The sequence below is a fragment of the Haematobia irritans genome, chromosome 3 (genome assembly GCF_050003625.1).
Source record: "Haematobia irritans isolate KBUSLIRL chromosome 3, ASM5000362v1, whole genome shotgun sequence".
Taxonomy (NCBI): Eukaryota; Metazoa; Arthropoda; class Insecta; order Diptera; family Muscidae; genus Haematobia; species Haematobia irritans.
Window position 1 is genome coordinate 161103211 of NC_134399.1, and position 12967 is coordinate 161116177.

At 26.3% G+C, this 12967-nt stretch overlaps 1 protein-coding gene and 1 pseudogene across 1 annotated transcript; both read left to right on the plus strand.

Moving 5' to 3' along the window:
- The first annotated feature begins 590 nt into the window (after positions 1–590).
- LOC142231256 (odorant receptor 2a-like) lies at positions 591–6887 on the plus strand (annotated as a pseudogene).
- Positions 6888–11920: 5033 nt separating this feature from the next.
- Positions 11921–12667, plus strand: LOC142230343 (uncharacterized). The gene has a single exon (XM_075300988.1). The coding sequence runs from the start codon at positions 12032–12034 to the stop codon at positions 12410–12412; it is 381 nt and encodes a 126-aa protein (XP_075157103.1). The 5' UTR covers positions 11921–12031; the 3' UTR covers positions 12413–12667.
- Positions 12668–12967: the final 300 nt, after the last annotated feature.

Consider the following 12967-nt stretch of genomic DNA (forward strand, 5'->3'; position numbering starts at 1 on the left):
AATTTCTCCCTTATCAAGAATATATATATTTTATATAGTCGGAAATCGATATTTTGATGTGTTACAAACGGAATGACAAACTTATTATACACCCGTCACCATTCTATGGTGGTGGGTATAAAAAATCAGACGATTTCATTAATTCTGAAGATATTTCCAGATGTATTAAGGCCAAGTTTACATTAGAAAAAGAAAATGTTATTTAATGTTACGATACCCAATTTTAAGTCAAATCACTTAAGTATAAGGCCAAAAGCACTTCATTGAAAAGTTCATCGACTTTTGGTCAAGAAAAAAAAACTTTATATCAAAGAAATGCGTCATGCTAAGTCTATGCTAAGCAAAATTCGCATTCGTATTTTAAGGACGTGAAATCTTTGGCCTCACGACAAAATTTTTTTTTAATGAAACATGATTTTAAGACACTGTCCCACACTTCCTTTCGGTCATAATCACTGTACTTTTAAGTACTTTGGAAAATTTACGTGAGAGTGAGGTGGGGTAAATGCATGTGTCATGGCGGATATCCCTGCAAGCGTATAAAATCCTAGAGCATCATCGTTGCTGTCGTTAAAAGCAAAGAATTGAAGCTGCTGCTCATTTCAACATTTTTATTGAAAAATTCTTTTTACGACTTACAATATAAATTGAAGCGGAAAATAGTACGGAATTGGACTCGGAAATAAAATTGTAACACATTGACGACCATTATAGGACTTTGCTATTCAAGCCCTACGTTACATAGGAGACGAACAATGTCCACCACCAATATTCATACATGGCAGGCATTTACGAATCATTGGAAAATCTGGAAATATTGTGGAATAAATCCACCGAATCGTGACTCCAAATGGTTTAAGCCATATCTTATATATGGGATTCTCTTAAATATCTTGGTTACCTTGCTATTCCCAATATCCCTGATTGTTAATTTGGTACTTTCGAAAAATATACCCGATATGTGTGAAAATCTCTATGTAACAATTACCGATGTGATTTGCAATATAAAGTTCATACACATTTTCACAGTACGTCAGAAATTACTGAGGGCTAATTCGATTGTGGATCGTTTGGATGTTTGAGCTCTAGAGAGAGACCAGAGGCGAGAATTGTGCAGTGCTATTGAAACCGTTAGGAAAGTATTTCGAATATTCTCATATTTTTATGCTTGTGCTGCATTTACCAGCCAATGGGTGGTCTATTTCTCAAGTGAACGTGTCTTAATGTTTCCTGCTTGGTTTCCCTGGGATTGGAGAGCTTCAAGGCGGAATTTTATATGTACGCATTGTTATCAGGTTTTCGCAGTTTCAATACAGACACTACAAAATCTTGGAAATTTGTTTCGGGAGGTCCAAGTGTAGTTCACTTTGGTTTTTGTGAATTATCCGAATTTATTCTCATAATTTGTTGACAGTTTCACTGTAAGAGGAGGACGCTGATGTTTGTTATGTCAATGAAAAAATTTTATAGGGTCAATTTTAATGAAATTTTCTTTGTGCGTAAGAAAAGTTCAGCGAACCAAATCTTAAATAGCTATCATCATGGGCATTGATACGATCTATGTACATGTTGAGAAAAAGATGTTTATTTCACATGCTTCATGGTTTAAAATACGTGTTTGGGTCTAAAGTTTTTAGCTTATTAGTGTCTAAAAAGAGAAAACAAAAGATTTATTAACATTTAAATGCTACAGGGCTCTAATGTTTGATGGCTTAAATTTAATGACACATTTCGTTTTTTTTTTCTTTTTATGAGTGTAATAGATGATGAAAACTACACATTGGCAAATATTTTGTATAATTAAAAAAAATAAACATTTAATTTAATTTATTCTCTCTCATAGACTTTATCTAACCATACAAGAATGTATATCGGGAACATGTTTGGCCCAATTTATTGCCACCGGTTTAGCCCAATGCACTATAGGTGTCTATGTCCTCTATGTAGGATCAGATTTCTCTCGTCTTGTGGGTAGTTGCATGTTCTTTGGAGCAATAACAGTTGAAATTTTTATTCTTTGTTATATTGGTGATTTGTATGTTCGAGCCAATGACTATCTAATCGATGCAATTTACGAATGCAATTGGATGGATCGAGATGAGAAATTTAAGAAAGCAATATTGTTGCTGTTACAACGTTCACAACAAACATCATGCCTTAGAGCTGGCAACATAATACCAGTACAATTGCCAACATTTGTTAAGGTAAGCGGGGATACAGGGGAAATAATATATACGAAAAAAAAATAATTCTTTCCTCCCAAAAGAAAATTTAGACAAACAAAGATCGTTTCTCATTTGCGTTTCGCTGTAAGGAAGTTTATTTAGAAGAAAAGTACATACTTTTTGTGATAAACGTTTATTCTTTTCCAGGATGTAAAAACAATTTCATATAGACTTACTCCAAACAACAATATTTTCTGGATAATTACATTTTCCCTCACATCTTTCTCACTTCCACGAGGATTTTTAGTTCTTAGTACCTTTTTCTGTAATACAAACAATGTAGAAGAAATTATTCGATTTTATAAATTTTTAATATTTACCTTTCGCCTGGACGGAGAATCAAACCGCGGACCATGCAATTTGTAAGCCAACACACTATCCACTGAGCTATGGAGATGTTAGTGTCATCAACAGACAATTATCCATATAAGTTATATTTATATAGCATAGCTTGCGGCGCCCACGAGCCGATTAAACAAACTTTATTTAACAGAAACATATATTTAGTTGGACACGGTGGAGGAGTGGTTGCAACGTCCGCCTTGCATACCAAGGGTCGTGGGTTCGATCCCTGCTTCGATCGAACACTAAAAAGTTTTTTTTTACATATATTCCAGATATGTTCGGAAGATTCCCAAAAAAACAACATTACATACTACTATATTACATTTTTACTATGAACTGTAAAATGTGTCTTATTACAGACTTAAAGTCAGAAAAGAACAGTGCTTGATATAAACGAACCGGTCTGTGTTGTTAGTTCAAAAATATTTTTTTATTGTAAAAAATAAAAATTTTGTAACAAACGATTTTTTTTGGTGATAAAAGTTTAACATTTTCGAAAGAATTAAAAAAACTCTAACAAAAGAAAAACGTTTTCGATACACGTTTTTCAAACGTTTTTTTCTTTACGTGTAGCTACGAATTTTCAAACAAAAAAAAAAAAGAAATAATAATAATCTTTGGAACCTTCCACGAAGCTCCGGAGGTCAAATTGTTTTATATATTAATTATGGAACAATATGGATCATTATTTGTATTGTTGTTAGAGGGCATAACATATACTAAAAACACGTAGCGAATTTCACTCGGAACGGATAAGATTTGCTCTTTAAAGAGACTCCGGAGGTGAAAACTGGGAATCGGTTTTTATGTGGGCTATATATAGTTATGTACCTATATCGACCAATTTTTGTATGGTTGTTAGAGTCACATACTAACATCACTTACTAAATTTCAAACCGATCGTATGGTATTTGAAAATTTTGTCACCATTTTATTTCTAAAGAACATTTTGTAAAAATTTAATTTTTATAGAAACTTTTGTAAAAATTTTATTACTACAGAAAATTTTGACAACATTTTTTTTTTCTATAGAATAATTTGTCAAAATTTTATTTCTATAGAATATTTTGTCAAAATTTTATTTCTATATAAACTTTTTTCAACATTTTATTTTTATAGAAAAAATTGTCAAAATTTTATTTCTATAGCAAATTTTGACAATATTTTATTTCTATATAATATTTTGTCAAAATTTCTTCTATAGAAAATTTTGTCACAACTTTATTTCTATAGAAAATTTTGTTAAAATTTTATTTCTATATAAATTTTTGTCAAAAATTTTATTTCTATCGAAAATTTTGTCAAATTTTTATTTCTATAAAAAATTTGTCGAAGTGTCATTTCATTAGAAATTTTGTCAACATGTTATTTCTAAAGAAATTTTGTCATAATTTTATTTCTATAGAAAATTTTTCAAAATCTTATTTCTATAGAAAATTTTTCAAAATTTTATTTCTATAGAAAATTTTGTCAAATTTTTATTTCTATAAAAAAATTTGTCAAAATGTCATTTCATTAGAAATTTTGTCAAAATGTTGTTTCTATAGAAATTTTATTAAAATTTTATATCTTTAGAAAACTTTTTAAAATCTTATTTCTACAGAAAGTTTTGTCAAAATTTTATTTCTATCGAAAATTTTGTCAAATTTTTATTTCTATAGAAAATGTTGTCAAAATTTTATTTCTATCGAAAATTTTGTCAAATTTTTATTTCTATAAAAAAATTTGTCAAAATGTTATTTCATTAGAAATTTTGTTAAAATTTTATTTCTGTAGAAAAATTTGTCAAAATTTTATTTCCATAGAAAAATTTGTCAAAATTTTATTTCTATAGAAAATTTTGTTAAAATTTTATTTCTATAAAAAATGTTGTCAAAATTTTATTTCTGTAGAAAATTTTGTCAAAATCTTATTTCTATCGAAAATTTTGTCGAAATTTTATTTCTATCAAAAATTTTGTCAAAATTTAATTTCTATAAAAAAATTGTCTAAATGTCATTTCTTTAGAAATTTTGTCAAAATTTTATTTCTATAGAAAATTTTTCAAAATTTTATTTCTATAGAAAATTTTGTCAACATTTTATTTCCATCGAAAATTTTGTCAAAATTTTATTTCTATAGAAAAAATTGTCAAAATGTCATTTTTTTAAAAATTTTGTCAAAATTTTTGTTTCTATAGAAAATTGTGTCAAAATTTTGTTTCTATTGAAAATTTTGTCAAATATTTAATTCTATAAAAAAAATTGTCAAAATGTCATTTCATTAGAAATGTTGTCAAAATGTTGTTTCTATAGAAATTTTATCAAAATTTTATTTCTATAGAAAATTTTTCAAAATCTTATTTCTACAGAAAGTTTTGTCAAAATTTTATTTCTATAGAAAATTTTTGTTTCTATAAAAAAAAATCGTCCATGACATTTAATTAGAAATTTTATCAAAATTTTATTTCTATAGAAAATTTTTCAAAATCTTGTTCCTATAGAAAATTTTGTAAAAATTTTATTTCTATAGAAAATTTTGTCAAAATTTTATTTCTATAGAAAATTTTGTCAAATTTTAATTTCTATAAAAAAAATTGTCAAAATGACATTTCATTCGAATTTTGTCAAAATGTTATTTCTATAAAGATTTTATCAATATTTTATTTCTATGGAAAATTTTTCAAAATCTTATTTCTATAGAAAATTTTGTTAAAATTTTATTTCTATAGAAAGTGTCATTTCTTTAGAAATTTGGTCAAAATCTTATTTCTATAGAAAATTTTGTCAAAATTTTATATGTTTGTACGAATTTATTTCGGCATAAGCCGGCTTTTTTTTCGGAAGGTTCAAGCGTGGTTCATTGTTGGGTTTAATGAATTGCCTGAATTTATTCTGATAATTGGTTGGTAGTTTTGCTGCAAGTAGAGGATGCTGATGAGTAATGTGGTAATTCCGAAACGTGCGTCCATCCAACCAGCTTGCAGTCTATAGGGTTGCTTTGCCCAAATAAATTTGACAAACATTCTTTTCCTCTGTTGGTTAAGCTACACTTGTAGTTTAGTCAATGCATGGTTTTAAGCTGAAATCAAAAAAACAACAACAATTATTAAAGAACAAAACCAACAATAAAAAACAAAAACAAATATTTCTATAAAAATTGTCATTTCTTTGGAAATTTGGTCAAAATTTTATTTCTATAGAAAAATTTGTCTAAATTTTATTTCTATATAAACTTTTGTCAAAATTTTATTTTGTATAGAAAATTTTGTCAAAATTGTATTTCTATATAAACTTTTGTCAAAATTTTATTTCTATCGAAAATTTTGTCAAATATTTATTTCTATCGAAAATTTTGTCAAATATTTATTTCTATAAAAAGAAATTTTGTCGAAATTTTATTTCTATAGAAAATTTTGTCAAAATTTTATTTCTATAGAAACTTTCATTAAAATTATATTTCTATAGATTTTTTTTCAAAATTTTATACCTATATAAATTTTTGTCAACATTTTATTTCTATAAAAAAAATTGTCAAAATATTATTTTTTTAGAAAATGTTGTCAACATTTTATTTCTATAGAAAATTTTGTCAAAATTTTATTTCTGTATCTGCTGATTATATTTAATTTCGTTATTTAAAATTTAGTTTATTTGTACTAAATAAATTATTTCAATAATTTTATTACAATAATTATTAATTTTTGTAATTTAGTTGTTTTTTCCCCTTATTAAACAGTTCATAGTAACTGCAACAATTAGATAAAAATATTTGTTTTACTCTATGTGTAGTGCAACCATTACATTTGATAACCCTTTCAATTGCTGTATGGAAATATTCATGTAAATATGGTAACCAAGTGTTAAAGACTTTAAGCAAATATCTGTATATAATTGAGTCATTTTATTGTGTATGATTTTCAATTCATTTAATTCTCGATCTCATGAATGTCCATAATTATTACTTATCTATATACGAGTAATTAATTAAGCATTTATTGGGTTATAGACCATGGAGTGTGGAGCATGCACTTTGTTTGGTCAGTAGATAGGGCTTTCGAGTGTTCTTGCTTTTCCAATTGTTAGTAGAATGCAGGACTATCGATAGTAACACTCAAAATTAATAATGCCTCCTTCCCTGATTCAATTACAGATTTTGAAAACTGCATATTCGGCATTTACCGTATTAAATGAAATGAATTAATATACCAACCTACCGATGATGATGGTATGCCAAGAAATCAATAGTTTGCAATTATTCTATATATAGTATCACAATGAATATATGTATAGTAATTCTAAAGTAGAGATTTTAATGTAATGTAGTTTAATATAAAGGATGTGGATATATAAATAAATACAAATGAATTAAATTTCCTTAAACGGTATTAATTTCCGTTTTTATGTGTGCTATGTTATGCTTGCATTAATGGGCTAAATATGAGTGAGTAAAGTCGAAAGACGAATGAATTTGGTCAGCACTGATTGGAATCATTAGAATTTAAATAGGACTTATAACTTATTGCTGATGATCTAAAGATAACATCTGAGAGAGAAGTGGACTGAATAGTCTAAGTGAGTCTGATACATCGGGCTGCCACCTAACCTAACCTAACATCTGATTATTAATTCTGAATAATTGGAAATTGTTCATAGCTGTAAAACAATGAGATATTTCGAACATTTTACGAAGAAAATTATTTCGTTGTAGTTGGCAATTGATAGGTTATTAAACCCTCTTGTGCCCAAAATAATCTACCAAAAATTGGAGAAAATTGTACCACCAAAAATATTATTTTAGCAAAATTTCATTTCTATAGAAAATTCTGTCAAAATTTTATTTCAATAGAAAATTTTGTCAAAATTTTATTTCTATGGAATATTTTTTCAAAATTTTATTTCTATAGAAAATTTTGTCAAAATTTTATTTCTAGAGCAAATTTTGGCAAAATTTTATTTCTATAGAAAATATTGTCAAAATTTTATTACTACAGAAAATTTTGTCAACATTTTGTTTCTATAGAAAATTTTGTCAAAATTTTATTTCTGCAGATAATTTTGAAAAATTTTGTTTTTATAGAAAATTCTGACGAAACTTTATTTCTATAGAAAATTTTGTCACAATTTTATTTCTATAGAAAATTTTGTCAAAATTTTATTTCTATAGAAACTTTTGTCAACATTTTATTTCTATAAAAAATTTTGTCAAAATTTTATTTCTATAGAAAATTTTGTCAAAATTTTATTTCTATAGAATATTTTGTCAAATTTTTATTTCTAGAGAAAATTTTGGCAAAATTTTATTTCTATAGAAAATATTGTCAAAATGTTATTACTACAGAAAGTTTTGTCATTTTGTTTCTATAGAAATTTTTGTCAATATTTTATTTCTATTGAAAATTTTGTCAACATTTTGTTTCTATAGAAAATTTTTTCACAATTTTATTTCTGTAGATAATTTTGTCAAATTTTATATTTATAGAAAATTCTGTCGAAAATTTATTTCTATAGAAAATTTTGTCACAATTTTATTTCTATAGAAAATTTTGTCAAAATTTTATTTCTAGAGAATATTTTGTCAAAATTTTATTTCTAGAGAAAATTTTGGCAAAATTTTATTTCTATAGAAACTTTTGTCAACATTTTATTTCTATAAAAAATTTTGTCAAAATTTTATTACTATAGAAAATTTTGTCAAAATTTTATTTCTATAGAAAATTTTGTCAAAATTTTATTTCTATAGAATATTTTGTCAAATTTTTATTTCTATAGAAAATTTTGGCAAAATTTTATTTCTATAGAAAATATTGTCAAAATGTTATTACTACAGAAAGTTTTGTCATTTTGTTTCTATAGAAAATTTTGTCAATATTTTATTTCTATTGAAAATTTTGTCAACATTTTGTTTCTATAGAAAATTTTTTCACAATTTTATTTCTGTAGATAATTTTGTCAAATTTTATATTTATAGAAAATTCTGTCGAAAATTTATTTCGATAGAAAATTTTGCCATAATTTTATTTCTATAGAAAATTTTGTCAAAATTTTATTTCTAGAGAATATTTTGTCAAAATTTTATTTCTAGAGAAAATTTTGGAAAATTATATTTCTATAGAAAATATAGTCAAAATGTTATTACTACAGAAAATTTTGTCATTTTGTTTCTATAAAAAATTTTGTCAATATTTTATTTCTATTGAAAATTTTGTCAACATTTTGTTTCTATAGAAAATTTTTCACAATTTTATTTCTGTAGATAATTTTGTCAAATTTTGTATTTATAGAAAATTCTGTCGAAAGTTTATTTCTATAGAAAATTTTGCCATAATTTTATTTCTATAGAAAATTTTGTCAAAATTTTATTTCTATAGAAAACATAGTCCAAATTTTATGCCTATAGAAAAATTTGTCAAAATTTTATTTCTACAGAAAATTCTGTCGAAAGTTTATTTCTGTAGAAAATGTTGTCACAATTTCATTTCTATAGAAAATTTTGTCAAAATTTTATTTCTATGAAAAAAATTTTGGTAACATTTTATTTATATAGAAAATTTTGTCAACATTTTATTTTTGTCGAAAATTTTGTTAAAATTTTATTTCTAGAGAAAATTTTGTCAAAATTTTATTTCTATTGAAAATTTTGTCAAAATTTTATTTCTATAAACAAACATCTTATTTATATAGAAACTTTTGTCAGAATTTTATTTCTGTCGAAAATTTTGTCACAATTTTATTTCTAGAGAAAATTTTGGCAAAATTTTATTTCTACAGAAAATATTGCCAACATTTTATTACAACAGAATTTTTTCAATATAAAATTTTGTCAAAATTTTATTAGTACAGACATTTTTTGTCAAAACTCTATTTGTGTAGCAAATTTTGTCAAAATTTAGTTCTATAGAAAATTTTTTCAAAATTTTATTTCCATAGAAAACTTTGTCTATAGAAAATTTTGTCACAATTTATAGAAATATTTTTTTTTTCGTTTTTTGATTTCAGCTTAAAACCATGCATTGACAAAACTACAAGTTTAGCTTGACCAACAGAGGAAAAGTGATATGTTTGTACGAATGTATCTATCATGCAAACCCTTTTTGCGGAAGGTTCATGTGTGGTTCATTGTTGGGTTTAATGAACTGCCTGAATTTTTTCTGATAATTGGTTGATAGTTTTGCTGCAAGTTGAGGATGCTGATGAAGAATGTGTTAATTCCGAAACGTGCGTCCATCCAACCATCCTGCTTTGCCCAAATAAATTTGACAAACATTCTTTTCCTCTGCTGGTTAAGCTGCACTTGTAGTTTAGACAATGCATGGTTTTAAGCTGAAATAAAAAAACGACAACAATGCTTAAATTTTTTTGTCAAAATTTTATTTCTTTAGAAAATTTTGACAAAATTTTATTTCTATAGAAAATTTTGTCAATATTTTATTTCTTTCGAAAATTTTGTCATAATTTTGTTTCTATAGAAAATTTTGTCACAATTTTATTTCTATCGAAATTTTCTCATTTTTTTTTTTATTTTGTCAAAATTTTATTTCTATAGAAAATTTTGTCAAAAAATTTGTTTCAATATTTTGTCAAAATTTTATTTCTACTCGTATAGAACATTTTGTAGAAATTTTATGTCTATAGAAAAATTTGTCAAAAATTTATTTCTATAGAAAATTTTGTCAAAAGTTCATTTCTATAGAAAGTTTTGTAAAAATTTTATTTCTATCGAAAATGTGTCAAAATTTTATTTCTATAGAAAATTTTGTCGAAATTTCTTTTTTTATATTTTTAATGAGTAAGTATAACTTCTTTGTTTCAAATATGATATGTTGCAGAGTAAGAATTAATAAAATAAATAAAACAAATAAAATAAAGAACAGGATTAATCCATTCTTGAAAAATAGGGAATTTGTTAAAATATTTAAGGTCAAATTTTGCAGACAAGCGTTAGAATACATTAAAAAATCATAAAAAAATTATAAAAATTATTTTTTGTTAAAATATCACAAAATTTTTAATTCGCATCCGAAACACTGGATTCGCACGCAAAGAAAGAAAACGTTTGGAAAACGTGTACGGAAAACGTTTTTCTTTTGTTAGAGTTTTTTGAATTGCTTCTAAAATTTTAAACTTTTATCACCAAAAAAATCGTCTGTTACAAAATTTTTATTTTTTCCATAAAAAAAGTTATTTTTGAAACAACAACACAGTCCATTTCGTTTATATCAAACACTGTTCTTTTCTGACTTAGGTCTTTAATAAGACACATTTTACAGTTCAAAATTTAATATACTACAATGTAATGTTGAACATTTTTTCGGAATCTTCCGAACATATCTGGAATATATGTAAAAAAACTATGGTCGAAGCAGGGATCGAACCCACGACCCTTGGCATGCAAGTCGGACGTAGCAACCACTGCTCCACGGTGCCAAACTAAATTTTTGTTTCTGTTAAATAAACTTTGTTTATTCGGTTCGTGGGCGCCGCAAGCTATGCTATATAAATATAACTTATATGGATATTTATCTATTGGTGACCATAACAGGTACATAGCTCAGTGGTTAGTGTGTTGGCTTACAAAGTGCATGGTCCGCGGTTCGATTCTCCGTCCAGGCGGAAGGTAAAAAAATTTTAAAAATTTATAAAATCGTATAATTTCTTCTAAATTGTTGGTATTACAAGAAAAAGGTGCTAAGACCTAAAAAACCTCGTGAACGTGAGAAAGATGTGAGGGAAAATGCAATTAGCAAGAAAACAATGTTTTTTTGAGTTTGTCTTTATGAAATTGTATTTACATCCTGGAAAAGAATAAACGTTTATCACAGAAAGTATATACTTTTCTTCCAAATACACTTCCTTACAGCGAAAAGCAAATGAGAAACGAACTTTGTTTGTCTAAAATTTCGCTTGGGAGGAAAGAATTATTTTTTTGCGTGCGGATCATTCCTTAAAAAGTGATGCTGTTGAAATGGTGGACATCCATCTTATGACAAGTCCATGTTAAATTCATCGCTTCTGTTCACTACTTTTTTGGCGACCATTTTTGCTGGATTGCTGATGGTATGCCACAAATGCATTTGCTTAGCAGTTCTTCATTGCAACATCTTATTCAGGTTTTGTTGGGAAATTTTAAAGTAAACTAAAACAAAATATTTTTTTCTATAAAAATAGTTCATTTTTGCATCTGTTTAACAACGAACTTTTTTTCTGTGTACACTATAGTACAACGTTCTTTATACATGTAGAATGTTGTATTTTTGTTTTGACTTATACAAGTTTGGTTTGATAAAATGTGGCATTGAATTTGATAAGAAATGAAACCAAAGCTCTATGGGTTTAATACGTATTATTCGTATAGAATTAGTCGCAAATTTCTTAGATTTCCTGAAGCGTAATAATTAAAACATTTCAGTTTTGAAAATATTATTGAAACAAAAAGATCGCTGTGAAAGTCACAATATTCGATTTGTCGATATTGCCATAAAAATGAAGTTCCTTAAAATTTCGTTGATTCTATTGTCAATTTTGCTAGTTTATACCGAGGCTGGCCATATAAAACGACGACGTGAAGCTGTTATCAATGATGCTGATGGCGATGGTATTCCCAATGAAATGGACGATGATTATGATAAAGGATCACCTGCCACAATCGACGATGATGCTGATGATTTTGTGGATAATGGCGATGATGAAATTAAGGATTTGAAAACTGTGTCCATTAAATCACGTGTCATTACCTTGGATCGTGAATTGTGCCGGGAACAATCGCGTTATCATCCCCACTTTCCCAAGTGTCAGTTGTATTGTGAAAATCTAAAACACTGGATGGGAATGTGTCGCCGTGATACATGCCATTGTTATTCATAATTATCAAAGATAACAGTTTTCGTAAGGGAAGTACTGCTGCAGTAATATCAACGAGAACCTTGAATGCGGGAATATGGAATGAAATGCTTCACGACTTCTGTTGTTATTCCAATAAAGTGCTTCATAAGAAAACTCTTTACATATTTTTGTTTGTGAAAATGATTGAAGTAATCAGCTTGTGTTTATCTTTAATTTGTACAAAAATAATTGTATCACTAAGTAAAATAAAAATGTGAAAAAAAAATATTCCTTATACATATTTTTGTTTTCATTATTGTTGCACATAGTGGTCTGGGAGATGTGGACAGTTTGAATGACGTGAATTTTATATATTATATGAAGTGTAATGGCTTATCCTACATAGAAATAAATAATGATGATGCTAAATTCGACAAATCCGAGCAACATTTCAACTCTAAAATTTTGTTGTTGCTATCTAAAAAGTTAAATATTTAATATAGTGGTGCTTTAGCAGAAAAATAAAAATACGAATATTGCTTTTTCCTCCCACTTTGGTGGAAGTTCTTTTGGAGAAAATTTGATTATTATACCCTA

Bases quoted from the DNA above. Each gene is read 5' to 3' on its own strand.
- LOC142230343 (XM_075300988.1), top strand. From the start codon at position 12,032: ATGAAGTTCCTTAAAATTTCGTTGATTCTATTGTCAATTTTGCTAGTT.